Source organism: Simochromis diagramma, unplaced genomic scaffold (assembly GCF_900408965.1).
Source record: "Simochromis diagramma unplaced genomic scaffold, fSimDia1.1 OVJJ01000026.1, whole genome shotgun sequence".
Taxonomy (NCBI): Eukaryota; Metazoa; Chordata; class Actinopteri; order Cichliformes; family Cichlidae; genus Simochromis; species Simochromis diagramma.
In genome coordinates, this window is record NW_024386985.1 from 4,637,554 (window position 1) to 4,664,079 (window position 26,526).

Below are 26,526 nucleotides of genomic sequence, written 5' to 3' on the forward strand. Positions count from 1 at the left end.
ACTGTGTACTGTACTGTTTGATGACTGTTCTGATGGAGACACACCTAATCCCTAACCCACACCTTAACCTCTTCCTGTCTAGGATGAGGCACACAGCAAAAGGTGCAACACGTCAGTGTTTCCCAGAAACTGCTCCCACACGGTTTTCCTGCCGGCACTCCTGCAGCCTGCACGGCGTTCCCTCCCCCAGCGCTCTGTTAGAGAAAAACAATCGCCGGGTCAAATGAATACACAAGTTTAGAGATGTTTCATCTTCTTTGCGCCGCTAAAGGAGGCAGCCATTGTTGTCAGGGCAAAGACTAGTTGTGTTTGCGGTGTGTATTAACTGCCACCATATTTAGTCAAAGGAGAGGAATGTCATGGTTCGGGCTATCACTGGGACGCTGTTGAGCCCAGGGGGATTACAGTAATGGATTGAGGGCCTGTAGATAATACTTGTGTAAATACTGTGTGCCTCTTTCCTGAACCCTGTGCTCTTGGAGTGGGCTCTGTCTTTTTTGAGAGAGTTAAGCTTGATGGTTGCATCTCACATTGCGCCGGAGGAGGAGGAGGAATGCTCAAAGAGAAGAGTGTTCTAGCGAAAGGCGGCAAGACGCAACTTGCCCATGGAACATCTGCGGGCCCGTCCCACGCCTCACGAGATGGGGCTGAGACTTGTTTGTGTCAAGAAGCTTGTCACGACTCGCCCGTCGCAGAGAGACAAACCCTGAAAGCTACAGATGGGAAAAGGTGGAGGGGAAAATTTTAAAAAGGCAGAGTTGAAAAGGTTTTTATGATATGGGCTATGGGATTTCTCCATAATCTTCTCGGAAAAGCCCTTTCTCTTACAGTTTAAGTTACAAGATTCCTTTTTTTTCCGCTTTCTGACAGAGTACCTGCAGCAGTGATTTACAGCAACAGAAAGCAGGCTCATGCTGCGGTGGTATAAATATAAAAGGCAGATATTAGTCTGTCATCAGGGGGGAAAAGGAGGAATTTGGATCAGACCTCACCAAACTGAGTTTGTTGGAGTGCTCTCAACACAGAAATCATTGTTGTGTTATAATTGAAGGTTGGAACGACAAAAAAGTGCTGGCAGCTCAAACGCTTCCTTCAAGGATAAGCAGATCAAACAGTTTTTGAAAATAATTTTAAGCATGTTTAGCAAACTTTGGCTGCTCTCCATCTGAAAAGAAAAGGAGAAAATCCTCGATTGCTTTTTTTTCCCTAAACCTCTTCCCACCTGTTGGCTGTGCTTTCAGTTTTAAAGTTGAAGTTACAGTTGTTCTGCTGAAGACATTTGATTGGCAAATCCCAAGAGGGACAGATACATGTTTGACTCTTTCAACACCGGCTACATGATGCTGCTTGTCGGTGGACAGGTTTGCCCGGAGACAGGTGTCATCCCTAAGATTGGGTGGTCGAGATTGGTGCTGATAGCTTCGGCCGAGCAGATTGTCCGCTAAAATGTTCAACTTTTCCCCCTGTTTTAGATTTAAGAAGCAGGTGCTTTGCTTCAGTTTCAGAGAAAAGTAGAGCGAGGGAGGAAAAAAACTCTTTGGATTATTGTTGAATTAAACAGGTTTGGGAGACGCTGTAGGCATGACATGACATGTCAGGTATGAAGAAGACAAGACCAGAGGCGCCAAACGTTGCTTGTTTAAGGCCTGATGTTTGTCAGGACTTGACTTCTGCATGCGCCCGCAGCGCCTGTCAGGTAGAAAGGAACGCTACAACTGTGGGCCTGCCCCAACCTGCGCAACACAGGAAGTGTGTGTCTCTGTGTTCCTGTGCTGTGTGTTTGTGTGCATTAGCTGCATGTGTGCAATTACTTTCTATGTCCGAGTATCAGAACAAATTGCATGTTGCGTGTAGTCAGATTATCCCAGAGACGCATTTTCGTTGTAGCTTGAAAGCTGCAGTGCTGTGTCCGCACGGTTTCCAGCCGAGCTTTCCAGATGTGCACGTGGAATTTAAAAGTCCAGCCACTTTAGGTCATTTATTACTTTTGCCCCGTGCCAGCTGAACAATGCATCACGTGTGTTTCCTGCAAACACTCGCAGAAGTTTTCTTTCAAATGATTGTGATTAAGCGGCTCTGCATTGTGCGCCTTGTGTTCCTCGGCCGTGTAATTCACATTGTGACCAATGAAAGGCTCATAATTACATGTTAACACCTGAGCGCCGCACCCTGTGTGAGCCACTGAATCCCCATCAGTCAACTGGCTGTCCTCCACCCTGAACAGTGTTGGCTTTAACCGCATGCTGCTTTCAGCAATCAGCAGCAGCAGCTCCTGCTCTCACTGCTGAGCAAACACAGCAGCAGCACAGAGCTGTGTACTCTAAAGTTTGTAGCTTCAGGGCTGGGATGGGCCACTCGTGTGTGCGTGTGTGTGTGTTTGAAACTGTAGGATATCATCTAAACAAACTTTGTGTTTCTGGCCTAACATTCGCGATTAGATCTTTAGGCTCAGATTTGTGCAGACCCTTTACACACCACCTCTCTCTTTCTCTTTTGCTCTTCTTCCACACCCTCGCCCCCCTTCCTCCATCTCTCTGCTTGGCTTCTCCACCTCATTTAGCTGACTGACAGAGGCGTACGGGGAGTATCAGGTTAGGAGCGAGGGGGCAACTACAGCCATTCATCTTGGAGGCATTTTTTTTAAAGCTGCTAGAAAGCCGCTTTGATTTTAAGGAAGAGTCAGTTCAGTTGCCGTGTTGATGTACACGTCCCAGAGCTGAAACTGCCCTCATCAGTCAATCTATCGTGTCCTTGTGCACGAATCAAAACGCAGTTTTATTGTTAAAATCTTCTGCTTTGCATTCGTATTTCCCAGCAGTGAGCATCAGCGCTGCAGCGTTGGCGTTGGGTCACTATAAGAGGGTCACTTGAGGAAAGCAGCACATGTGAAAAGTTGCGTTTAATAGCAGACTGCATCAGTGGGCGAAACGCAGGCATAAGGCAGAGACGGGGAGGTGCACTTTTAGGTTTGTCCTGATGAAAGGAGAGGTTGCGCCTGAGGAGAAGAGCAGAAAATGTCCGTGCCAAGCTTGTGTAATATTTAAAGTGAGCACAGACGGTTCCTGGGATGAGCTTCTTTTCATTGGAAGCAAACTTAATAGAGGTGCAATTTTATGTTGCATTGTTCCCGAACACAGCCCCGAGCAGTTTTCACAATGTTCACTTTTCATCACTCAGAAATGAAACTGACAGGAAAATTTCCCCTCCGCCCCTCCACCCTCAGCTCTGTGCACATAGAGGATTTAAAGCTCTGCTTGCACAGCAGTGATTTGAATGGCTTGTGTACACAGTTGGGTTGTGCCTATTAGTAAGAACTCGGTCTTTCTGATGCCTTTACTGGTTATCGCTTCTAACAGTGCCAAGGATCAAGGTGCATCCATTATTCAAGACTCCTGGCTTGCACACTTGAGCCTGAGCCAGTTTGTGTGATCAACCATCACATTTTGGCTCGTTGCTGATGAATCTTTTGTGACTGCCGCGATTAGCCCTCCGCTCCTTCACTCGGAGTCGTTGTCATCCACCTGCACTCAGCCTAATGCAGCTCCAGCCTGCCAGGCGCTTCAGAAGCTGCTCTGTGTGATGAGTGGCCATCAGATGCTTTAAAAGAGATGAAAGCCAAGCCCTGTTTAATTGCCCCTGGAGGGGTCCATTTTATGGTGCTCCTCGGAAGTCCCAGAGGCTGTCTGTGAGACATCTTTGAGGTTGGCCAATAGTCACTTGTAGGGCCGAGTGCTGTGTGTGTTTATTTAAGTGGGTCATAATCACAGTCTTCAGTTTAACCCTTTTTGCTTCAGGGGAGCCAGAAGTGCACAGCTGAGGCAGCAGGTGTTACCAAAGTCCTTCAAACACCGCTGTGCACTTATTTTTAAGCTAAATTAGTTTAATTAAATTTTACTGGTCACCAGGAATCTGAGAGTTTCCACCAAAATAAGGTTTCCAAAAGCCTTTCCCCCCTGACTTTATCCATTTACTATCACGTCTCGAGTGTTTCTCTGATCAATCTGTGCTTTAAAATTTAAGCCAATCCCTCCATCAAAACTTTTCTGTAATCTTTTGTGTTTTCTCTCGTTTTGTTTTGCAGTATTCGACCGAACTGAAGAAGTTATACTGCCAGATCGCCAAGACATGTCCCATTCAGATCAAAGTCCTCACCACTCCTCCCCAGGGTGCCGTGATCAGAGCCATGCCTGTTTACAAAAAAGCTGAACACGTGACCGAGGTGGTGAAACGCTGCCCGAACCACGAGCTCAGCCGCGAATTCAACGACGGTCAGTCGAAATCCCACCGCCTCGTGTTTCACTTCGGCCGTCTTTGTTTGTTGTTGGCGTTTGACCATACGACTCGTGTTGCTTCCAGGTCAGATAGCGCCGCCGAGCCACCTGATCCGCGTGGAGGGAAACAGCCACGCCCAGTACGTGGAGGACACCATCACTGGGAGACAGAGCGTCCTGGTTCCTTATGAGCCTCCCCAGGTGAGCTGTCCATCAACCTACAGGGTATCCAAGCGACAAACGACTCGGATGGCGACAGACAGCGAGTTCGCTGTCATGTTCAGCTGCTCGACACTTCGCCAACCTCTCCGTCAAAGCTTTCAGTGCCGCCATGAAAGCTTCAAAAACGCACATTTTTCAAATACTGGTTAAACATTTGGATTTTGCATAATTAAACCAATTTAAATGACCCGAACCTGAAATATGTCCAAATACGACCTCTGTTTTTGCGCCTGCCGCCGTCACTCACCTGCAGTCTCATTCTCCTCCTCAGGTGGGGACCGAATTCACCACCATTCTGTACAATTTCATGTGCAACTCGAGCTGCGTGGGCGGAATGAACAGACGCCCGATTCTCATCATCGTCACCCTGGAAACCAGAGAGTAAGCCGCGCCGCCGCCACCTACGTCGCCCCCCTCGTTGGCCGTGCTTTGTTTCTGACAGAGGATGTCTTTGTCTCCCAGCGGTCAGGTTTTAGGGCGCCGTTGCTTCGAAGCCAGGATCTGCGCCTGCCCGGGCCGCGACCGCAAGGCCGACGAGGACAGCATCCGCAAACAGCACGTAACGGACGCCACAAAGAGCAGTGAGGGTACGAAACGCCGTAAGTAGGGCTGGGGCTGGTGACGGGCTGACGTGCTTTTGGTCTTCCTCGACATGCAGCCGGCGTCGAGGACTCTCACTAACCCGCCTTTCCCCTCGCTTCTTCCCCCTCCTGCTCTGTCTTAGGTCGACTTGTTCTCTTTAGCACGGCGGCCGCTGTATTCACGCTCTCCTCTTCTCTTTTTCAGCCTTCCGACAGGTTTCCCACGGCATACAGATGTCCGCCATCAAGAAGAGAAGATCCACAGATGAGGAAGTTTTTTGTTTGCCTGTAAGTGTGGCTCCGTTGTCTCACACGGCTCGGGGTGCGTCTGAGCTGCTCGCTGACCTCTCGTCTTATCTGTTCCCCTCAGATTAAAGGACGCGAAATCTATGAGATTTTGGTAAAAATCAAAGAGTCGCTGGAACTCATGCAGTTCCTGCCGCAGCACACAATAGAGTCATACAGACAGCAGCAGCAGAACCTCCTGCAGAAACAGTGAGTACCAGAACAGATTCTTGGTGGAGTGAAACACAGATGTGCAGAACGGGCAAGCTTCACCGTTGAATTCAACTGTTTCTTTGCATGCAGCTGCACTCTCTGCCTCAGTAAACGTCTTCTTTGCTTGTGCGGAGGTTTGTTTGTCTTTCGAACGCAGGGCACTGATGACTAACTGACTGAACATGGCTCACTTGTTGCTTGAATTGTGGATTGCACTGATAAATGAGATTTCTAGATTGTATTTACTGCCGCCGCTGAAGCGTTGCAGCTAGAAGAGCTGATAATAAACGCTCTGGAGTAGGTGTTAGCCAGCGTTTCACAGAATTTACTCCGAATCAGCTCGGCCTCGCGTCCAAGCAAAAGCTGTTTTTTGTTGGGGTTTTTTTTTTTGTCATTTTCTTTCCTCCTTCTTGCTCTCTCTCATGGGACACGAGCCAACGCTGATGAATCGTGACAAATGTACCTGGCTGCGCTTTGTTAGGGAGACGCTTCCAGAAGGTTCCCGGTAACGCCTTTGGGTGCTTTGCCAAGTTTTTACACAACAGCAGCAAACAGAATCCGTGCCTCGGCCTCATCTATCGGCTTCAGCGTAATTAAAAGTGTCTCAAACGCACACGTCCTCGTCCCGCCTCCCTTCTTTCACTGTAAGCTATGGAAACGAGGAGATGGGAGTAAGTGATAGTTTGACAGCGCTGTGATGATAATTACTGCTTATGTTCTAGTTTCCCATTAAGAGAAGGCAGACAGCCTCGCAGTGACGTAGTGCTTGCACTCGCTGTTTTTCTTTGACTTTATTTCTGTTTTTGCTGCCTGTCCGCCCTTCAGCACTAACAAGAGCTTAAAAAGCAGACGTTTAATTTCAGACAGAGAGTGCAGAATTTTTCAAGAGTTTTTCAAATTCGACACTATTAGATTTTGATGCCAACCCCCAGAATCTTGGGATTTGGTGTTTATCCTTCTCCCGTTTGTCCATTTTTGCATGCTTTTCCCAGTTTTCTTTGTAAAACCTTTGACCAGTTGGAGTTTATTACTGTATTCAGCATTGGAAATAAAAGGTTCTGTCAACAGCAGTGTTTCAGACCTTTCCTTCTTTCCCTTTAAATGTCAAATAACACCATTCTGTAAAAAGGCTGTGATCTGTGTGTGCATACTGCCATCTTCTGGACACACATGTTACTGCAGTACAGTAGGAGTTTCCTGAATCTCAAACTTGAACATTTGTAGAGTTTTCTGAACATCTGGACCTCTCTGGGGTCCCTCGCTCCTTCCTCCTCCTCCTCCTCCTCTGTCAGTGAGCCCTTATTTCTGCTCTTCTCTCTCTCTCTTTCTCTTCTTTCTGGTTCCTTCCTGCAGCCTGATAAAAACCCGTCTCGGTAGCCAGCTCCTGGAACCTGCATTAGAGCAGAGGCGGCGGTGCAGCTCCTCCTGAAATCCACATTCCTCCTCTTCTTCCTCCTCCCTCGACTTAAACGGACCTCCTCTCCGCCTCCTTTTCATCAACTCTGATTTCTGTGACCTGCTTCCTCCTGTGCGTCCCGGGACTCTACACCGAGGATGTGAACTTTCTGTTTCTCTCTCTGCTGCTGCTGTAAATGCTGGATGATCACGTCTTGTTTTTATTCAGCCGCGACAGACGGTGTGAGGGTTTCGGTAGGCTGCGGGCCTGCGTGATCCCCCTCCTAATCGCTACAGACTGAACTGTAAATGAACATGTGAATTGCATGCATTATTTTTATCCACAAAGACTGTACTTTGTGGACAGGAATCATTTTAGATTTCTTATTTCTTACTAAGTGTGTTGCGTCTTTGCATTGTTGCGAGAGCTGGACTCAAATCTCTAGATTTTAATTTTGAGTTGGTTTTTTTTTTTTGCTGATGCTGGTCATGTTTTCTAAAGTCACTGCGGGACAGTTTGTGTGCTTGTTTTTTCATTTTACTCAATAAAAGATCTCCTTAAACGGAGGAAGATGTGAACCGTTCTGTTTAAAACAGATGATTTTACTCGGCTGCTGCACTTTTGTCTGTCAGATTATAATAAATGGGGTTTTTCGGCTTGAATTTATCTCCGTTTATAAGTTTGCGTTTGCTGATTTTTGTCGAAACATAGAAAGTTAATGCTGCAGTTAATATTGAGTTTCACTTTCGGGTTTGATAAATGCAGTGATTGTAACACCCACTGCTGATTTTCCCTGTTGTTCTGTTGGAAAATGTGCCTGTTAAGAGATGAAATTGGGGCTAAAGCCTTTTTATTGTTGGAGACTCGAATAGTCCTGTGCTGTGTGCTCTCACTGGAGTCTCACTGGTCATTAGCAAGACTCTAATGATCTACTACATTTATTCAGGTGTGTTGCAACAGGGACACGTGCAAAAGTTTCAGGACACTGGCCTTCGAGGACTGAAGTTTGACACCTGTGTTATAGACTGTGTAAAGCAGGGGAAGGTGGGGAACTCAAGGCCTCGAGGGCCAGTGTCCTGCAGGTTTTAGATGAGTCTTTGATCCAACGCAGCTGATTTAAATTCCTAAATTACCACCTCAACATGTCTTGAAGTTCTCCAAAGGCCTGGTAATTAACTAATCATTTGATTCAGGTGTGTTGACCCAGAGTGAGATCTAAAACCTGCAGGACACCGGCCCTCGAGGCCTGGAGTTCCCCAGCCCTGGTGTAAAAGATGGATGTAGCTCCTGGATCAGAACGGTGAAGCCAGCGTAGCAGTTTCTTAAACCTGTCCAGCAGGAGGCGACTCCTCTGCAGGAGATTAAGTCTGCTGGGAAAAATCCCTCAGCTTTTTGATGACGTGATGATCTCAGGCACTACTTTCAGCTCACACTGAAAATTATGATCGTTATTAGAGTCAGAGGAATATTCAGCACTCATTATTAGAGTGCTAATAGCCAGCTAGTGAATCAGTGTGCAGTTTCCATCTGGTTTTTACTCTGATCAGCTCCTTCGCCTGTTACATCTGGTTTGAGAGCTTTAGAACAGATTCTACGTCCATCTTTTATATCCCGTGTGGTCGAAGGAGAAATTCTGGGAGAAAGTAGTGAAACAATAAAAAAACTAAGTTGCAGTAGAGTGCGTAAAATATTTGTAATATTTCCATCTCCTTGGCTTCCTGGGGTCTGGTGACAGTAGCAGGGAAGACACTGATGTTTTTTTCCTGTATCATTAGAATAAAAATGTTTCCATGTTGTTTTCTGCTGAATGCTGTCAGTAACCGTCACCTCCTCCTCTCTCCCACCCCAGAACCTCCATGTCATCTCAGCCCTCCTTCGGCTCCACCTCGCCCACTCCCGGAAAGGTCAACAAGCTGCCCTCCGTCAGCCAGCTCATCAACCCCCAGCAGCGTAACACGCTCACCCCGTCCAGCATGTCTGGAGGCCTCACTGACAGTAAGTGCGCCACCTTCTTTCTCCTCCCGTCTCTCTCGGGTCGTAGACGCCCCGCGCTCCGCTAAATGTCCCCGTGTTTCCGAGTTTTTTGTAAAGATGGCGGGTCGAGGCAGGCGGGAGGGGACCTGAACGCTTCACTTCCCCTCCCCCAGTGCAGCTTCCTCACTGACCTGTTATGATGCATTATTAGTCAAGTACAGAGTGACCTCTGCACGCCCCCGCACCCCAAAGGCTCACAGTAGCTCCTCTTGTCTCTGCAGTGACTCCCATGATGGGCACTCACATCCCCATGAATGCCGACATGAGTTCACTGAGCCCCACACACGCCCTGCAGCCACAGCTGCCCCTGGTGCCCTCCTCCCACTGTACCCCCCCTCCTCCATACCCCATGGACAGCAGCATCTCCAGGTACCTCACCAAACCACAGCGCCACACATCCACTCATCACCTTTAGTCCTTTCTGAAGACTCTGTGCTCGTCTTCAAAGCGTGCGGAGGCTCAACAACACACAGCGAGCTGATCACGTGACCAAACGCATCTCAGACCGCTTTGTTTTCACACTTTTTCATTTTTTAGTTCATTTTTTTTTCTGACAGTGGTTTCACCAAGCACAGCCTCCTCACTTTTCAGCCAGTCACACTCCCTCGCCATCGCTACAAAACTGTAGATTTATGGCTGCACTGATCAGACAACACGATCACTGATTGGACACAATTCTGTGCGTTTTGCTGTAATTTCGGACTATTTGTACGCTCGAGTAAATTAAACCCCAATAACAACAAAAAAACTTCTTTGGAAGGAGGCGGGAGGAACGAAGCAGCTCGCAGAGGCGGGTTTAAACCTCGAGCTGCACGTGACGTCCGTTTCCACTTTCTGGTTTTAATGCCAGCGTGGTGAGAGGGGGGCACCGGGAAAGTCCACTGTCAGAAACAAACACGACACCTGAGAACGATCAGTGACGCTTCACCTCTCGTTAAATGGAATTTATTTGAAATGACAGTGTAATTATAGTTACCTACAAATACTTAACGGTAGATTTATTAGAATAAGGGAACAGTCGAGTCATAATTACGGCAACAGAATAGAAAACAATAGAAACTAAACATAACCGTGCAGATTGTAAAGGTGACCTCACTGGACTATTTAAAGAATTACACTGAGCATCAACAGAACGACCTTTAAACTTTATTCCAAACATACCGAGTAATTCCGTACGTATTTCTGGTGAGAACCTCTAAAAATGTCAAACTCTAACACGCTCCTCCTCCTCTTCCTCCTGCAGCTTCCTTATTCGGTTGGGCTGCGCCGGCTGCTTGGACTACTTCACAGCACAGGGCCTAACCAACATCTACCAGATTGAGAACTATAACATGGAGGTGAGCCCTTCCCTATCCAACACGAGTCATTTGATGGGTTAGAGAGAAGATTGGCTCCCCCTGCGAATACTAACGCTCCCCTGTGTAATGACCATTAGGACCTGTCCAGGCTGAAGATCCCTGCCGAGTTCCAGCACATCATCTGGAAGGGCATCATGGAGCACCGACAGGCTATGGATTTTTCCCCTCCTCCCCACATAGTGCGCACCACCGGCAGCGCCTCCACCGTCAGCGTGGGCTCCTCCGAGGCGCGGGGCGAGCGCGTCATCGACGCCGTGCGCTTCACCCTGCGCCAGACCATCTCCTTCCCGCCCCGCGACGAGTGGTCCGACTTCTCCTTCGACCTGGATTCGCGCCGCAACAAACAGCAGCGCATCAAGGAGGAAGGAGAGTAAGACGCAGCCACCGCCGCCGCTGCGTCCCCACTTGTCATTTCACGCCTGCTGATGAACATTTCATTTGAAAACCTGCTGTTTAGTGCAAAGCCTGCTGAGAACAAACACACAGACGCACTTACTTTCATTTTGTCCCGCCAAGTTATTTTAAAGGTGTTGAGCAAAAGGTGCATTTTTTTGTTTTTGTTTCTTTTACATTTTATTGTTATGTTGTAATTTCTTGAGAGCACTTAAGAAATGCTGAGGACTTCCCAGATTGCTTTGAGGTTTCAAGTGTTCACGATTCATTCCTGAGTCAAAGCGTGAATGGAACCGCGTAAGAGGGCTTTTATTAGGGCTGTGTTTCTGCTATGGGCCGTAGCAAAAGTGTATTTTAGTTTGTAACCCTTTTTTAGTCGAGTACACTGGTTTTCGCTCGTGGCAGGAGTCATTTCAAACATTTCTTCTCAGAAGTATTACGTCAGCTGATGGGCGATTTGTTTTTCTGCTGTAGCTTCCGTATTTTGCTTTTTAAAAAAATGTTTTTTCATGTGTTGTGAGACCAACGCATCGCCTTGAAAGGTCTGTTTGTGAAGTGTTTGAGTGCGTGCGTGTTTAAATGATGGTATTTCATTTGATGTAGCCACATATAGGCCTAACACTCCACCCAGTGTTTCAGTTATGACTGATGTCGTTTTATTCTCGTTTATTGCAGAGCAAAAGTATTTTTTTGATCTTTTGGTAGAGGAAACTGGAGTTAAATGTATATAAATTTGTATAGTTCTGTTTTTTTAACTTGCTCTAAGGGAACTGCATGATTTCCTTCATGAACCAAACTGTTTGGTAGCTTTATCACTAAGAACAATGTATTAATCAGTTCACAGGAGTACATGCAGTGTGTCTGTGTGGACACAGGATTTAGCCCAGCTTTCTCTCCAGTAGTCTGCATTTGTTAGAAGCAGAAACCGACTGCAGTTTCATATTTTTGTACAATGTATTGTAAATATGTCTCATTATATCGAGGGTATTTTGATATAAATCTGAAATAAATATCCATACTTGCTGTATTGCATGTTAACACTCCTGTGTGTCAGTTTATTTCTGCGTTGAACAAACTCAAAGATATCTCGAACTTATGTGGCTGACGTCATTTCAAGAAGTCACACGAAGCTGTTTAAGCGTCGGAGCACTGCTGCATGTTCTTTTTATTCTTTGAGCAGAAAGGACAAATACAAAAGCAGGACTGAAACCAGCGAGGAGGTTGAGCCTCTGAAGTCGACAACTAAAAGGTTTCTGTGTAAAGAAAAAAGAAGCTTTAAAGTTGTTTGCAAAAAGCAAAAAAAGCAAGTGCTTCTAAGAATCTGCACAAAGAAGTGAAAGAGACTCTTACCTGTCTTACCAGAAAAATACAACCTAAGATGAACTCAGGACATTTTGCACCATGCCATTAATGAGAAATAACCAAGTCAAAACAGAAGCAAAACAAAAAGCCTTGGAACTGCGAGATGGCGAGCTTTCTGTTTACCACGAATCTACATGTTACTGAGACGCTCTTAAAAAAATTAAATAGACTCTTTGTTATCTGCATGTGGAGGTCTGAGGGATCTTCCAGGAATGATGAGGACATTTTCCAGAGATCTGATTGTGTACATTTTTTTTTTAAATTGGAAAGAACTACAGTTACCTAACAAAAGGTAACCAACTCCTGCTACAGAGTCCAATTCTCAGAAGAACCACCTTCTGTGTTGGTCTACAAAAAAAAAAAAAAAAAAGGCTGTCAACAGCTGGGAATGAAATTACTGGGAACACGATGCCTTCACTGCACACCCAAAAACAGAAAAAGTTGCTATTGCCTTTGTTTGTAGCTGAAATGTTTGGTTTTGAAAAAAAACCTGCAGTAACTTTATAAGCTACCTGACAAAAAGTAGGAGGCCAGCTGTTTGGCAAAAGACAAAGAAAAACAGAAAAGGCTCCCAGGATGACAGGACTCACAAACAAGTTTCAACAAGAGCTTTACCTTCCACACAAATAATCAAACAATATCGGGCAAACCAATAAATTACAAGCTGCTTCAAAACAGCTCCTCAATGTTTTACTGAGATGGGGAGACTTGGTCCTGAAAGAGGTCCAAGCTGTGCCTTTTTAGTGGTGCTACTGTGACACTGAGAAGTATGTGAAAAATCAAATTCAACAAAAAAAATCATCTACTGTACCTTTTACACATAAAAACACCATCTGCAAATCTACAGAAGACATTTATGTCTTTTTGATGACCTGCAGGATGCCGGTGCAGTGACAGAACCACAAACTATACAGAACACAAGGACAAAGGCTTGAGCTGTCATCATCAGCTTGGTATTAGCTAAAAAAACAAAACAAACAACAACAAAAACAGACCAGAGGAAAACGTTTGAGCCAAAGCTTTAATTCTGCCTGCATTCCTCCTGAGCGACGACACTTACTGTTTGTTTAGCTATTTACAGACAATGCACACAGTGAAAACCTCGAGTCTGAGATCATTACACTATTTACAAGTTCAGAAAAATAGGATCTGAATGTTGGTTTTTACATTTTATATAGACTGAAGCAACGTGATCAGTCTATGTGGGGAGTCCCCGTCCTCTGGCCCACAGCTACTCTACCTCGGCGACGTGAGCCACCTCCACCTCCATCGTCTGAATCACCTCAGGGTTTTCCTCGAGCTTCCCCCCCGTCAGCGCCTGCTGGGCCAAGACGTAGTTCACGACCTGCATGATGCCCTGATCAGAGAGCGTCGCCACCGAGCCGTCGCTCACCGCCTGCACAGCCTGGACGGCCTCCACGGCCTCCACCGTCTCCTCCGTGATCAGCACCGTCTCGATCTCCTCCGAGGACGGCTGCTGCGCAGGCCGTAGCTCGGGGGGCAGGTCGGACGCCAGGATGCTGACTGCGTGCTCCACCTGTGTGCCCTGGTTGTGAAACTGGAGGGTGTCCTTCTCCAGCATGATCTTCCCAGGCAGGCTGTCCACGTGGTACTTGGCCATGTGCTTGCGTAGAGTGCGTGCGTCGATGTGGGCCTCCTGGCACATGGGGCACACGTATGGCCGCTCTCCTGTGTGAGTGCGGACATGGCGCTTGAGAGAGCGTGCATCAGCCCAGGCGACACCACAAGTCAGACATTCGAAAGGCTTCACTCCTTCAAGAGAAAAAAAAAAAAGAGATGAAGGGGCGTTAATGATCGCATTTATAGCACAGAAAACTAATTCGCCGCCCTCACAGGACAGCAGAGTCAACAAGAGTGACGGGAGGTCTCATTTTAGGTTACGTTGTTATACGTTCGTACTTTAGCGATAAAAAGCTTCTACATGAGAAAAGCTGCATGACGGACTTACCCTGGTGGTTGTTGATGTGGCGTCGGTACTCCCGGAGCTGCGTGAACTTCCTGCCACAGTGCTCGCACTCTCTCTCCAAATTCTGCTTCACTCGGCCCTTCTTCCCGTGCGTGGCTTTCTTCACGTGCCTCCTGAACAGAGCCTTCTCGAAGAACTCCTTTCCACAGACGTTACATCTGACGACACAAACAAAGGGCATCACTGCAAAGCGCACGATGCAAAAACCGAACGGAGATCAAAGCCAGCCAATCGTGTTGTTGCAACAACCATAGCATTTGTAACTGTCCCCACCTCCCAATTTACATCACTCATTAACCGTGAAGGAGTTTAAGTGAAATAACGGTACCGCTTACTTTACTTTACATGTTTCCATGGCAGCGAGTTTGGTTTTATTTCAGCTGGTATGAAATCATTGATAATCAGCACCAAGAAAAGCAGAACATGAAGTTCTGAAGGATGGTAAAAGTGTTTTATAATCAGCAGAAAGCTTCATTTTGTTTTTCAGTGTCACAGCAGGAGTGAAAGCAAAAAATGTGGCTGTTTGGCGAAGTTTTGGGGAGGGGCCACCATTACGTATCAAGTTCGCCTCAGAGGTCTGAAGTTGCATGGTGATAGGTGTCTCAGGGCGCTCCTGTTGTGTTGTAGGAGTAAATTCCCTGAAGCTATTCTACTTCTGATTTCTGGGATGTGACTGGTGCACATCACCCCTGTCACACTTACTTATAAGGCTCGGCGACGCTGTGGGACTTGACGTGCGAGTACCAGTCCTTCTTCCAGCTGTAACATTTCCCGCACACCTGGCACTGGAAAGGCTTCAGGCCCATGTGCTTGTTCATGTGCTGCTGCAGATCTTTGGCTTCGTAGAACCTCTTATCACAACTGTGGAAGAGAGGAAGCAGACTGAGACCGCAGCTCGGGCTCTGAAGCAAAGAGGACGGTGTTGATGAAGAGTTACTCACTGTTCACAGGCGAACGGCCGGACGTCGGGTTTGGGTTGGTGCTTCTTCAGGTGTTTGCTGAGAGCGGAGGCTCGGTGGAAGGTGGCTCCACACGTGGTGCAGAGGTACTTTGATTCACCTGATAAGGAAATGGTGATGTTGTCATAAAGGCCACTGCAAACGACTGAGCCAAGATTTTTTTATATAACACTATAGACACTTTGTCAGAGCGGTAATCAGCTGCCTCTCCTGACAGCTCCGCAGCCTCAGAGCATAGCGGCACATGAACCCGAGAGCTCTACTGCAAAGATAAAACTCAAGTTCAATTCAATTGAACAACAGGGGCCTCAAGACACTTTCTATTGTAAGTTAAAGACCCAAAATAATACAAATAAAACAGAGAAAACCACCAACAATCAAAGTTAAGCGTTTTCTCCATCGTGAAAGAGGCTCTTTTTCTCCTGGCTAAATCACCGTGGTAACTGATGCTGAACACATAATCTGGTCGACTACCGCCATCATGACAGTCATCATCTCTGTTTAAGGTTTTGTTGAGCCAACCAATGTAAAGAAAGCCTGTTTTGAACTCAAGTTTGACCCTCCAGTCTCCACCTGCTGAGCGTTTGTTCAGTTCACAGAGGGTCTCAAAGCCAGTGTTGGGCAAGTTACTTTGAAAAAAGTAATTAATTATAGTTACTAGTTACTTCTTCAAAAAAGTAACTGAGTTACAATATTCTAAAAGTAATTAATTACTTGGAAAGTAACTATTGCGTTACTTTAAAAAATGGTTTAACCCTCTGGGGTCCAGAGTATAATGGGCCATTTTTAACTACTTTTGATTTTCCCTCCACATTTTACCTTTAAAAACTATTTACTTTGTCTTTTCTGGTATCATCAACACAACCTCAAGTGTATGAATTTACAGTTATGTTTTCATTTTGACATATTGTATTAACACAATTGATCTAAAATCAGACAAAAAACATAAAATTCGAGTAGAAAAAGTTATATTTTTTACTGTAATAACCACAAACATGTTTATTGAATCATATTTCGTAACTTTAAATGCAAATGTAAATTGTCAATTTTAAAATCCTATGCACAAGTTTTGCAAACAACAAAGTTAGTTGCAGCCATTTACCTTTTACCTTGATTTTTTTAAATAACCATTTCAAACGATTTACAGAACAATCAGCTGTTCTGGATTCAATAAGATGCCACACAAATTATTTGTGCCACTCCAAATAATTTCTGTCCACTATAAAGGAGAACATCACAGCCTGATACCTGCAGGTCTGACAGCAGCAGGTGTATCCCTCTCCTGTTTTCTACCTTGAGACAGCAGTTGCCTCATTGTTCTGACACACAACACAAAACTATCCACAACACTACACACCAACTACACAAGACAACACATTAACTACACACTCCAAACACGCTAAACGTCACAAATCTCTCACATCTCAAAACTCTCTCTCTCGCCGTCACTCCTAAAACTTCCAGTTTTTTTTGTTTGTTTTTTTGCTCATAAGCAGCGAGTGCTCGCTGCACTGTCCTTAGACAGCAAACGTAACGAAACTATTGAGGAAAAAACACCGCGTATATACCGTACTTTCTGGACAATAGAGCGCACCTGTATATAAGCCGCATCCGCTCTATTTTTAAAAAATTTAAAAAAAAAAAAAAAAGATATACAAGCCGCACCCAGCTATAAGCCGCAGATATCTATGATGAAAAAATAGATATTTACTGCATGTACAGAACAATCTTGTAGTGCAAATGTACAAGTATGTACCTGAACAGATTCTTTCCGAACAATGCCTTTTAACACGGCAGCAACTTTGCTGATTAAAACGTAACAGAACCAAGAGAAAATAACCGCTATTTATTTACCTCCATTTTTCCTGTATTTGAAACCACATGTCACTTTAATCATCTTCGCTGAAACCCATGAAGTCGTCTTCTTCAGTGTCGGAGTTGAACAGGCTCAGAAGCGCTTCATCACATCCGTCTCCTTCAGTCTCGCTCTCCGTGTCACTGTCATCCTCCGGTGAAGTTGGCTCTGAAGGTGCGCCGCTCTCTTCGCGCAGCAGTCCAGCCTTTCGGAACCCATTGGTGATGGTGGATTCTTTCACAGCACTCCACGCTGTTAGGATCCACTGACAGACATCAGAAAAGGATGCTTTTCGCATGCGGCCAGTTTTTGTGAATGACTTTTCACCGCTTGTCATCCAAGTCTCCCACTCAACCCGTAGTGCAGCTTTAAATGCCCGATTTACACTGATGTCAAGTGGCTGCAAAAACTTTGTTGTACCTCCAGGAATCACAGCTGGAATGGAGTTTGTTTTCTTGATCGCTGCTTTCACAGAATCTGTGATGTGGGCCCTCATGCTATCCAAAACAAGCAGTGCTTTTTTCCGGTGAAAAAATCCTCCCGGGCGCTTCCCATAGCACTCCGTTAACCATTCCTTCATTAGACCTTCTATCATCCACCCTTTGGTATTAACTTTGACCACTATGCCTTTCGGGAGTTGTTCTTTCGGCATAGTTATGCGCTTAAAAATCACCATTGGTGGAAGTTTTTGTCCGGATGCCGTGCATGCCAGAACGCAGGTGAAGTGCGTCCTCTCATGGCCTGTTGTTTTCAACAACACGGATGATGCACCTGTCTTGTTAACGGTCCTGGTCAGAGGCAGATCAAATGTTAAAGGTACTTCATCCATATTGATTATGTCGTCTGGTCCGATGGAGTTTTCTTGTATCTTTTTTTCAACGAATTTGTGGAAGTTTTCAACTTTTTCCTGATAGTCAGGGGGGAGTTACTGACAGAGAGTGGTCCGTGCCCTGACGGACAGGTTTTTACGTTTCATAAATCTGAAACACCATGACGGCCCACCTTTGAAATCTTTAATATTCATTTCGCGGGCGATTGTTTTGGCTTTCAGTCGGATCTATACAGTGGATACACCTCGGCCACCTGCTCTCAGTGTGTTCACCCATTCCTCCAGGACATTTTCAAGTTCAGGCCACCTGCTTTTATGTCCTCTGAAAGCTTTTCTCGACTTTTGGCATTGCATGAGCTCTTCCCGCTGCCGCCTCCAACGTCTCACCATAGACTCATTGACGCTAAGCTTGCGTGCAGCAGCGCGGTTTCCCTCCTGGATAGCAAGATCGATGGCCTTCAACTTAAAACTTGCATCATACGAACTTCTTCGTGTGGTTTCCATGATGAAGGGGCGAGGATTTGAAAATAATTACCAGTTGGTAATTTGTTGTGCGTGTTCTATCTGCTAAAGAAAAAGTAGTGTATTCTTCTTTGCATTGATTTTTCATCTATCTTGTTTTTTATTCTAATTCTGGTTAGAGTCCCCCTAGTGGTGGAAGAAAAATCCACAGAATAGCCGCACCTTTGTATAAGCCTCATGGCTCAAAACCTAGGGAAAAAGTAGCGGCTTATGGTCCAGAAAGTACGGTATATTGTTTATCATGACTCTGGCTTTACGTGGCCTGTCAACACAATTTAAAAACTGGTAAATATCATCTTGTTGCTTTGTCTTGAAGTTGTCGTGTGATTGGCTTACCATGACTACTTTATTCTTCCTCAGTCAAACACCAGCACTCATGCGATTGTTTTGCCCCCTTAGCTCCAGGTGTTGTGCTAGAAACTGATCGTGATTACCGTCCGCGGGAGCGCGCAGCTGCTTAAAGCTGTAGCGTCCAGATTACTTACGTAGTCAGCTACTTCCGTGCGATTGATATAAGATGCGTAAGCTGAACACAGCTTCAACCGTCTGTTTGTTGAAAAATAGTAACGGACCGCATTTTCATGTTAGTAACTGTAACGGCGTTGTAACGATAGGAACAGTAATTAGTTAGATTACTCATTAATGAAAAAAGTAACACTGTTATTCCCATCACTGCTCAAAGCAGAACAAGAAGTACAGTCAGGTAGATCCTGACCAGAAAGAAGAATTTTCAGAAATCCTGGATTAAAGAGAAGAAAGCTGACGTCCTGTGACTGACCTGTGTGGAGGCTGGTGTGCTCCTCCATGCTCCGCTTGCTCACAAACGACTTCTTGCAGAATTCGCACTGGAACTGTTTGGTGACGTCGTGCAGCGCTCGGTGCATCTTCAGGCTGTGTTTGTGGGCGAACGTCTTCCCGCAGACCTTGCAGGAATGAGGCCGCACACCAGTGTGATTCAGCATGTGGATCCGCAGGGAGTAGAGCTTCGGTAAGGTCTTCCCGCAAATGTCACACACAAATTCTCTCTTGGTGAGCGAGGACGATGATGACGTTTTCTCGTCCACCTCGCTGTCCGCTCTCCCCTCGGAGCCCTGCTCCACTGAGGGTTTGGCGACGGGGGCTCGCTGGCTGCTCTGCTGCTTGTGTCGGGCCAGGTGGGCGCGGAGAGAGGCGGCGTACTGGAACTCCTTACTGCACAGCTGCAAGGAAACAGAAACATCACGGTGAGAGCGGGCAGCATTAACAATTCAACACCACGCAGTGACACGCGCCAACACTTACGCTGCACTTGTACCCTCGAGCTTTCTCGTGCTTTAACGTGTGCATGATGAGAGAGTAACGTCTCTGGAAGGACATGCCGCACTCGGAGCACGTGTGCTCGCCGTCTACGGTGCTCTCTGCCTGGGTTTTCTCCGGACTGGCTGTAGTCTCTGGCTCCAAAACCTTCGGAGCCCCGGCCTCCTCAGTAGCGACTTCCTCAGTCGTAACACTCTCCGCAGCACTGACCGCCGGATCTGTTGCAGACTCAGGCAGTGCTTCCACCTGACTTTCCACAGGCTGCTTGGGCGGCCTGCCTCTCTTCCCGGGCCTCGACCCAACCTAGAACACAAGTACCAACACCACAAATATTTCAACATGTGCCATATCTTGTTATTTTTAACAAAAACAAAGGTTTAATGTCACAAGTAGGGATGGGTACCGGTATCCGGTGCCATGATGGCACCGGTTCTGACATAAACGGTAGTAACCAGACCGAAAAGCAGCGCACATTTCGGTGCTTTTTTTTTTTCCTGAGCTGTGATACACTTTAGATTCTAGCCAATCATTTTACGTTTCCGAGGATAGTAGGCGGGTCCAGATACGTACGTTCTTTTAGAGCAGAGCTACAGATTAAAAATGACCAAGGCGAAGCGGTCAAAAGTCTGGCTGTACTTCACAGCAAAATATGCAAACTCAGCAGCCTGCAACAAGTGCTTTAAGCTGATACTGTGATACTGTCAAAGGAGGTAACACCTCAAATCTGATGAAACACCTGGCGACGCATAGCGTTTTTTTTAAAAGCCGAGAAATGCGCCGTATTTGATAGCTTGCTGCGAGACCTCACACCGTGCACATCTACTGCGGGTGTGGTGCCTGTTATCAGACCCGGAGTTAGCAACATCCCCCAAAAACACGAAGAGGAGAGTCCTGGCCCCTAGCCCTGCCAGTGTAGCAGAAATGATGAGGATGATGATGCAGCAGCAGCCGTTCTTCTCTGCGTGAGTAGCTTAATGTTGTTCGTGTGTAATTTATGTTGAGTAGGTTAACCACGTTATTACATTAATGCATGTAAGGTGAACTAGCAAACCTCATCATAGCTACATGCGGCTGTCTTCTTGTTTGATGGCAGATCCTCCCTTCACCCTGGCCAAAAAGGCTAAAATGACCAAAGAAAAAGTGGAAAACGGTTAAACATGAGAGGTTTTTGGATAAAGTTTGTGTTTTTTCCATTGTTTAAGCACTGCTTCCAGCCAAGAGTGATACCATATATGCCCCATAGCTGCAGAAAAGGCTAACATTGTTATCTTTGTACAAAAAAAACAGCTGAACATGAGAGGTTTTTGGACCAATTTTGTGTTCTCCATTCTTTAAGCACTGGTTCGAGCACCGTTTAAGCACCGGCACCGTTTCAAAAGTACCGGTTTGGCACCGGTATCGGATAAAACCTAAACGATACCCATCCCTAGTCACAAGCACTTCTTGTTTGGCTCTCACGGAGCTTAAAGAAAACCAGTTTGCATTTTCAGTGGGGGGGGGTTCAGTATCTTTCTCTACAAGAAATCAGTTTTAGAGCAAAGTTGTTTTTTACTTTCCAAGTAGATTTTATTTTGAGCTTTTTAATTATTTTTTCACTATTAAACTCCGTTTCAGTTCATTATTAGAATGGATTTGCAGAGTTTCAGTTTATATTGTTCAAGTTCATTTAGCTTTTATTTCGGGGTTGATTTTAGTCTTAATTATTGTAACATGGAGGGTATTTTTTGTATCATAGGGACACTTTACAAAAAGACGTGAGGTTGAGAGTTTTGTTGAAGAGGTGAGTTTTGGGAAGAGTAGATCTTATAACACAAAACGCTTGAAGGCAGCCAACTCAGAGTCATGTGAACATCCTAAGTCTGGACAAACAAAGCCTCGTGAGGCAGGAAGTGTTGAGAAAAGCAATCAAAATGATAAAGACAAAAACTACGAATATTTCTTGCTTTTAAATTGATTTCCGTTAACTGAAATCTTCTTTCACTGAGTAAATATGCTCTTCAGCCCCAGGCATGAGCTCAGGCTTTAGACACACCCCTGTGAACTTTTTCATGTCTTTGTTAAATCTACATTGTTTAATGCTGTAAACATGGATTCTGAGGAAGCATTGAAGCAGTGCCGAATTTTTTATGGGATGACTGTTTTGTACCTTCGGGGGGGCAACACGCGGTGAGGCTGAACCTTTCTTTGCAGCCTCCTCCTCCTCTTCCAGCCCCATATGCAGACGAGCGTAACCGCCCTCTGCGATGGAGCGCTGCCGGAGTCGCCTCCTGTTGGGGTCATCTGACGTGAACTCCTGCTTGTCTGAGGGACTTTCATCTGCAGAAGGTTCCTCGTCCTCCAGCGGCAGGAACTCGTCTATCTCCACCTCCTTCCTCACCTTTGCTGGACGTCCTCGTTTGCGTTTCTGCGGCAGTGGTGCTGGTTCGACCCTCTGCTCCTCTGTAGTGGCCTCCTGAGTTGGCGTCACCGCTGCAGGAGCCAGCTGGGTGACCTCCAAGGGGCTCTCCTTGTTCAGTTCCACGTTTATGACAAATGTTTCTGCCTCTGCGACTTGTGGCTCTTCCATCGCCAAACATGCGGACACCACGGCGAGGGATTCGCTGGCCCCGGCCTGCCCACTGTGGGTGACCACAGTCATCGTCTCCCCCTCCAAACCTTCAGCATCCCCTGAAATAAGAGTGACGGTCTCGCCCGGTTCCACCTGCCCGGTGTGTGCAATCAGGGCCACAGTCTCGCTCTGTCCAGCCTCCCCTTCGTGTACTTCCTCTCCTTCTACTGTCTGCGTAATGACCGCCACCGGTTGCTGGATGCAGCCGTCTTCAGAGGGTGTAACAAAAGTCAATGTCTCGCCTGACACGGTGACGCCGCTGTGCGTGACTAATGCCTGTCCGTCACTCTCTATGGTCACCATGTAGGTTTCAGAGTCATTCTTCGGCTCTTCCTGAGTGGCCGGCTTGCTCGACAACACCGTGTGAACGTCTCCCCTCTGATACACCGTCAGCTTCTGTTCTTCCACCTGCTTATGTACCGACTCGCAGATCTGCAGCACCTCGGTCATCAGCAGGTGTCGGGCGAGGTTTGCGATGTCCGCCATGATGCAGAAGTTAAACGCAAGCGTGGATGTGTATGCAAAGTCCAGCAGCGGGAGGAAGCTGGCTTTGGTGAACCCTGCAGGAAGAAGGAGGAATGTTAAAGCTGGGCGAAGGAGGAAAACATCCAGCAAGGAATAAAAAAAAAAAAACCCAAAGTGCTCACCAGAGAGGTCGACGACCGCTTCGTGCGTGGACGCAGCGCCTTTCTCAAAGAAGAGCTCGTTGAAGTACTCGCTGCACGCTGCCAGCACAGCTTTGTGCGCACGGTACTCCTCGCCTTCGATCAGCAGCGTGATGTCACAGAACTGATTGTTGAGACGCTGCTCGTTGAGTTTGTCCAACATGGTCTGGCTGTGTTTGGACAGGAACTGATTGACCACGCCTTTACTGTCAACCTGAAAAATAAAACACATTTTAGGGAAAAGCATCAGTTTTATTCAGAAAAAAAAAACAAAAAACCTCTCTCACATGCAAACTTCAACTTTTATTCTCTCCTCCCTCCCACACCAAGCATGATCAATTTACTACCGGGTGGTCAGCTCTTATTTTGAAAGTCCAGCCAATGCTAACCAGATGAGCCAGGCCCTTCCTGCCTCCTGTTTTCCTGCTGGTTGGCAGTCTCAGATGTTGGACGGCTGCTTCCAAAGGCAGGAATCTATCCAAGCTAGCAGGATCCTTTCAGTCATGGATTTAGATGTGCTACAGATGGTGATAACACCTCCCAGACTTGTCTTCACAGTGCAAGATTACAACTTATTAATCTATCACTGGTATCAGATCTGTTTTCACTGTCTGCAGAATCCTGAAGCGCGATGGCGGTCCTGGTTCTGTTCTTAAGATCATCTCTCAGCTAGAGGGTCACTCTAGCCAGAGCCTGCAACAGGTGGTTCTGCTGCAGAACCAGAACTACAAACTGCAGTTCAAGATGGAGGAGATCGAGCTGAACCGCAGCCATTTGTCATTTTGGGACACACACACCCATTCCTGCCCGTCGTCACCCCTCCCTACAAGCTCATTTAATTTAGCTTGAGCCAAGATGGCTGGAAATGAGCGTCTGCTCAACAAGATCTAAGCAGAGGAGGTAAGAGTCGCATTAATGTGGGTGAACCTGTGAAAGCGACTCATGTCTTCAAACGCACCACAAACACGCCCTAATCCAGAGCCAAATTCTAGGGACCACCCCTGATGTCTTTGGAAAGTCAAAGAAAAGCATCAGTAACACCGTGACTTTTGTTTCATTAATGATGAGTCATGTCACATAATCAACATGCAGCACAAACAACCATAAATGTGTGGGAAACACTGAACGAGACCTCTGATACTCACAAACACCAGCTCATGCTTCGGCGTCCCCTTCGCCATCTTGGACCTCTGTTGCTGAGAAGAATCTGTGAAGAATACATTTTCCTCTCCCTCTTCTTCTTCCTCCTCCTCCTCTTCTTCGTTGGAGTTGGCAGCAGTCTTGCGTCTGCCCGGTCGGGAGAACGATCGCTGCCCCGAGCCGTCATCTGTGCCCCGCTTGCTCTGACAGTGAGCACACTCCCTGATGTGGTCTTTGACGTGCTTCAGGATCCCTAAGGGGGATGCATGACAGCAGCTCTCTGATCAATACCAGAAACTGATTTGTTCTACACACGTGCGAAAATTAAAGCATGCCCTGTCACGCCTGTAGCAGTAAAAGGAATCATTTCCTGACTGGTGGTGGATTAAAATTAGGCAGGTTTAAGACAAGGGAGGCTTATTTTGAACACTGAATCATAAAAAGCTACTCCAAGAATAAAAAGATGGATCTGAAATGAGGACTAACCAATCCAGGGCACACAGCTGCATGCAGCTGTGTGCCCTGAGCCATCTCGATCTGTCCAATAACCTCAGGGCATCGTTAGAAAACGCTTAAATTTGCCTTTCTGCAGTTTTATCGGTGTGTACAGTAAACAGAGACCCCCTCACTGCATCTGTGCTTGTTTGTGCAAACGCTGGATCGCCTGTCCAGGATATCTGATCTCAATGTACACATTACGATTATTATCGGACAGTTTCAGAGCAGTACATTTTTGAGGTTCTCTTTGGTTCTACGCAGACATCTGATATCAGAGTCCGAAGAAAGCACAAGAAGCGATTCGTTTTCTCCTTTATATTAATTTAATATTCCCTTCTAATAACATCCATCCGCTCGAAACCAATCTCCTCATTGGCCGCTAGATGGCGACAGGGAGCAGTAGTGAGCGTGCGTTTCTGCAGGCAGGCTCATCGTATTTATTTCCACCGGCTCATTCACACTCCTCACACTAACTATGAGCCGCACCCCTCGCTCTCTCACCTCTCCACCAGTACTTCTGGGAGATGACTTCCCAGGTGAGCTGCTGGTTCAGGTGCTCTCCGCCCATCATAATGTGCGCCTCGTTGATAAGTTCCTTCCTGCGCTCGTCCTGCAGCACCACCTCCAGCTCCGTGAAGTCATTCTGGCCCTTCAACCTGCGCTGATAAAATAGGGTCCCATTCCGCACCACGTAGCAGGCGGCCGCCTTGCGGATCTTCCTCTTGGTGTTCCCGGGCGTCCCCGGCGCGTACGGCTCCCGCTCGTCGGTAAGGTAGCGTATGATGGCCAAGTAGCTTTCCTCACACGACATGTCCGAGCCGAGCCGCGCTTGTCAGGCTGAACTGTGGATTTTTCTGGAAGAGGAGGGCCCTCCTCAGCTTACCGAAATCGGACAGAAATTTTTCGACGTCGCTCGGATCGTTGCTAATGCGAAATAGAGCCGCTACAACCGCATTTCAAATTATTTGCGAAGGTGGAACTGCAGTTCGCAACTGACTGGGGAGAAATGCCCGAACAGACAAAATGGCTGCTGCACAACCGGATTTGGCGTAACAGAGGCGGAAGTACGCAAATGTTTTCCCTGCCACAAGAGGGCACAATGTGCAAAGCTTTAACGTCATGGAAAAGAACCCGAGAAATTTAAAAGTGTATTTATTTTTTATTTATAGATGAAATATTTGCATTTAAATAAATCTTTATTATTCTTTAGTGGGCGTAACAAAACCCACAGTCTCGCCTGACACTGTGTAAGGACATGTATTGATCTTAAATTGTATTTATTTAAAAATAAAAATTAAATCCCACAAATAAATATTTAACTAAATAATTATATGTATTTATCTTGAATTTATTTTGTATTTGTCTAACTAAATAACTTTAAGATGAATGTTTATAATTATAAGTAATATTTGAAAAAGGGAAGAAAAAAAAATATATATATATGTATATATGTGTGTATATGTGTGTGTGTGTATATATATATATATATATATATATATATATATATATATATATATGTGTGTGTGTGTGTGTGTGTGTGTGTGTGTGTGTATCTGAGGAATTGTGTGGTTCTTGAAGGACCAGCAGACCATAGGGGGGCGCTGTTGCACATACTCGCTATTGCAAAAAGAAATTAATCATTCCAGGGCCTCACCACAGCGTCATATTTTTACAGAGTTACACTGGGCCGACGGGGAGGGGGGAGACAAAGTAACACTTGCAATCTCATCCTTGTTTCAGATCCAGAGCCTGATGTTTGGTCATTACATTTTTTTACTGCTTCCTCTGCTGCTTTTCATAAAGAAAATGGAATCAATCTTGGATTTCTAGACTGTTTAAGTATCATAAAGCTTCAAATGAAGTGCTGCTGTTTCTTCTTTTGCCATTCCTATCTCGCTTAATTTCCCATGCAGAGTTGATCTGACGTATCCGGTTCCCTCTCCTGTGAGTCAGAGATTTAATATTGTTTATTCCCAGTTGCTGCAGGCAGACGCCCCAACACGTGTTGCAGAGTGTTTGTGTGAGCGCTGGGGGAAAAAAATAAGATCGTTT

The 26,526-nt window shown here is 46.2% G+C and overlaps 2 protein-coding genes across 7 annotated transcripts in view; one reads left to right on the forward strand and one right to left on the reverse strand.

The window, feature by feature from the left end:
• Positions 1 to 11,791, forward strand: part of tp63 (tumor protein p63) — a 59,094-nt gene extending 47,303 nt beyond the window's left edge. For 2 of the 6 annotated variants that reach the window (XM_040040407.1, XM_040040408.1), the window contains 10 exons: positions 4,082 to 4,268; positions 4,357 to 4,472; positions 4,765 to 4,874; positions 4,956 to 5,092; positions 5,280 to 5,362; positions 5,445 to 5,569; positions 8,818 to 8,963; positions 9,224 to 9,371; positions 10,246 to 10,339; positions 10,438 to 10,734. In XM_040040407.1, the coding sequence (XP_039896341.1) occupies positions 4,082 to 4,268; positions 4,357 to 4,472; positions 4,765 to 4,874; positions 4,956 to 5,092; positions 5,280 to 5,362; positions 5,445 to 5,569; positions 8,818 to 8,963; positions 9,224 to 9,371; positions 10,246 to 10,339; positions 10,438 to 10,734 (1,443 nt within the window). Of the gene's footprint in view, positions 1 to 4,081; positions 4,269 to 4,356; positions 4,473 to 4,764; positions 4,875 to 4,955; positions 5,093 to 5,279; positions 5,363 to 5,444; positions 5,570 to 8,817; positions 8,964 to 9,223; positions 9,372 to 10,245; positions 10,340 to 10,437 lie in introns of all 6 variants that reach the window. The other 4 variants (XM_040040406.1, XM_040040409.1, XM_040040404.1 and 1 more) reach the window with 3 other exon arrangements.
• Positions 11,792 to 12,364: 573 nt separating this feature from the next.
• On the reverse strand, positions 12,365 to 25,557 carry zbtb11 (zinc finger and BTB domain containing 11). The gene is made up of 10 exons (XM_040040403.1): positions 24,976 to 25,557; positions 23,982 to 24,229; positions 22,819 to 23,050; positions 21,710 to 22,731; positions 19,549 to 19,866; positions 19,046 to 19,466; positions 15,044 to 15,161; positions 14,805 to 14,963; positions 14,085 to 14,260; positions 12,365 to 13,888 (listed from the first exon to the last, which is right to left on the reverse strand). Exons 1-10 carry the CDS (start codon positions 25,283 to 25,285, stop codon positions 13,347 to 13,349), a joined length of 3,546 nt encoding a protein of 1,181 aa, XP_039896337.1. The 5' UTR covers positions 25,286 to 25,557; the 3' UTR covers positions 12,365 to 13,346.
• Positions 25,558 to 26,526: the final 969 nt, after the last annotated feature.

Coding starts and splice junctions, on each gene's coding strand:
- zbtb11 (XM_040040403.1), bottom strand. CDS start 25,285: ATGTCGTGTGAGGAAAGCTACTTGGCCATCATACGCTACCTTACCGAC. Junction 23,051..23,981: donor CGAAGCATGAGCTGGTGTTT/GTGAGTATCAGA, acceptor TTTATTTTTCAG/GTTGACAGTAAAGGCGTGGT. Junction 19,867..21,709: donor CGCGTGTTGCCCCCCCGAAG/GTACAAAACAGT, acceptor CTTGTGTTCTAG/GTTGGGTCGAGGCCCGGGAA.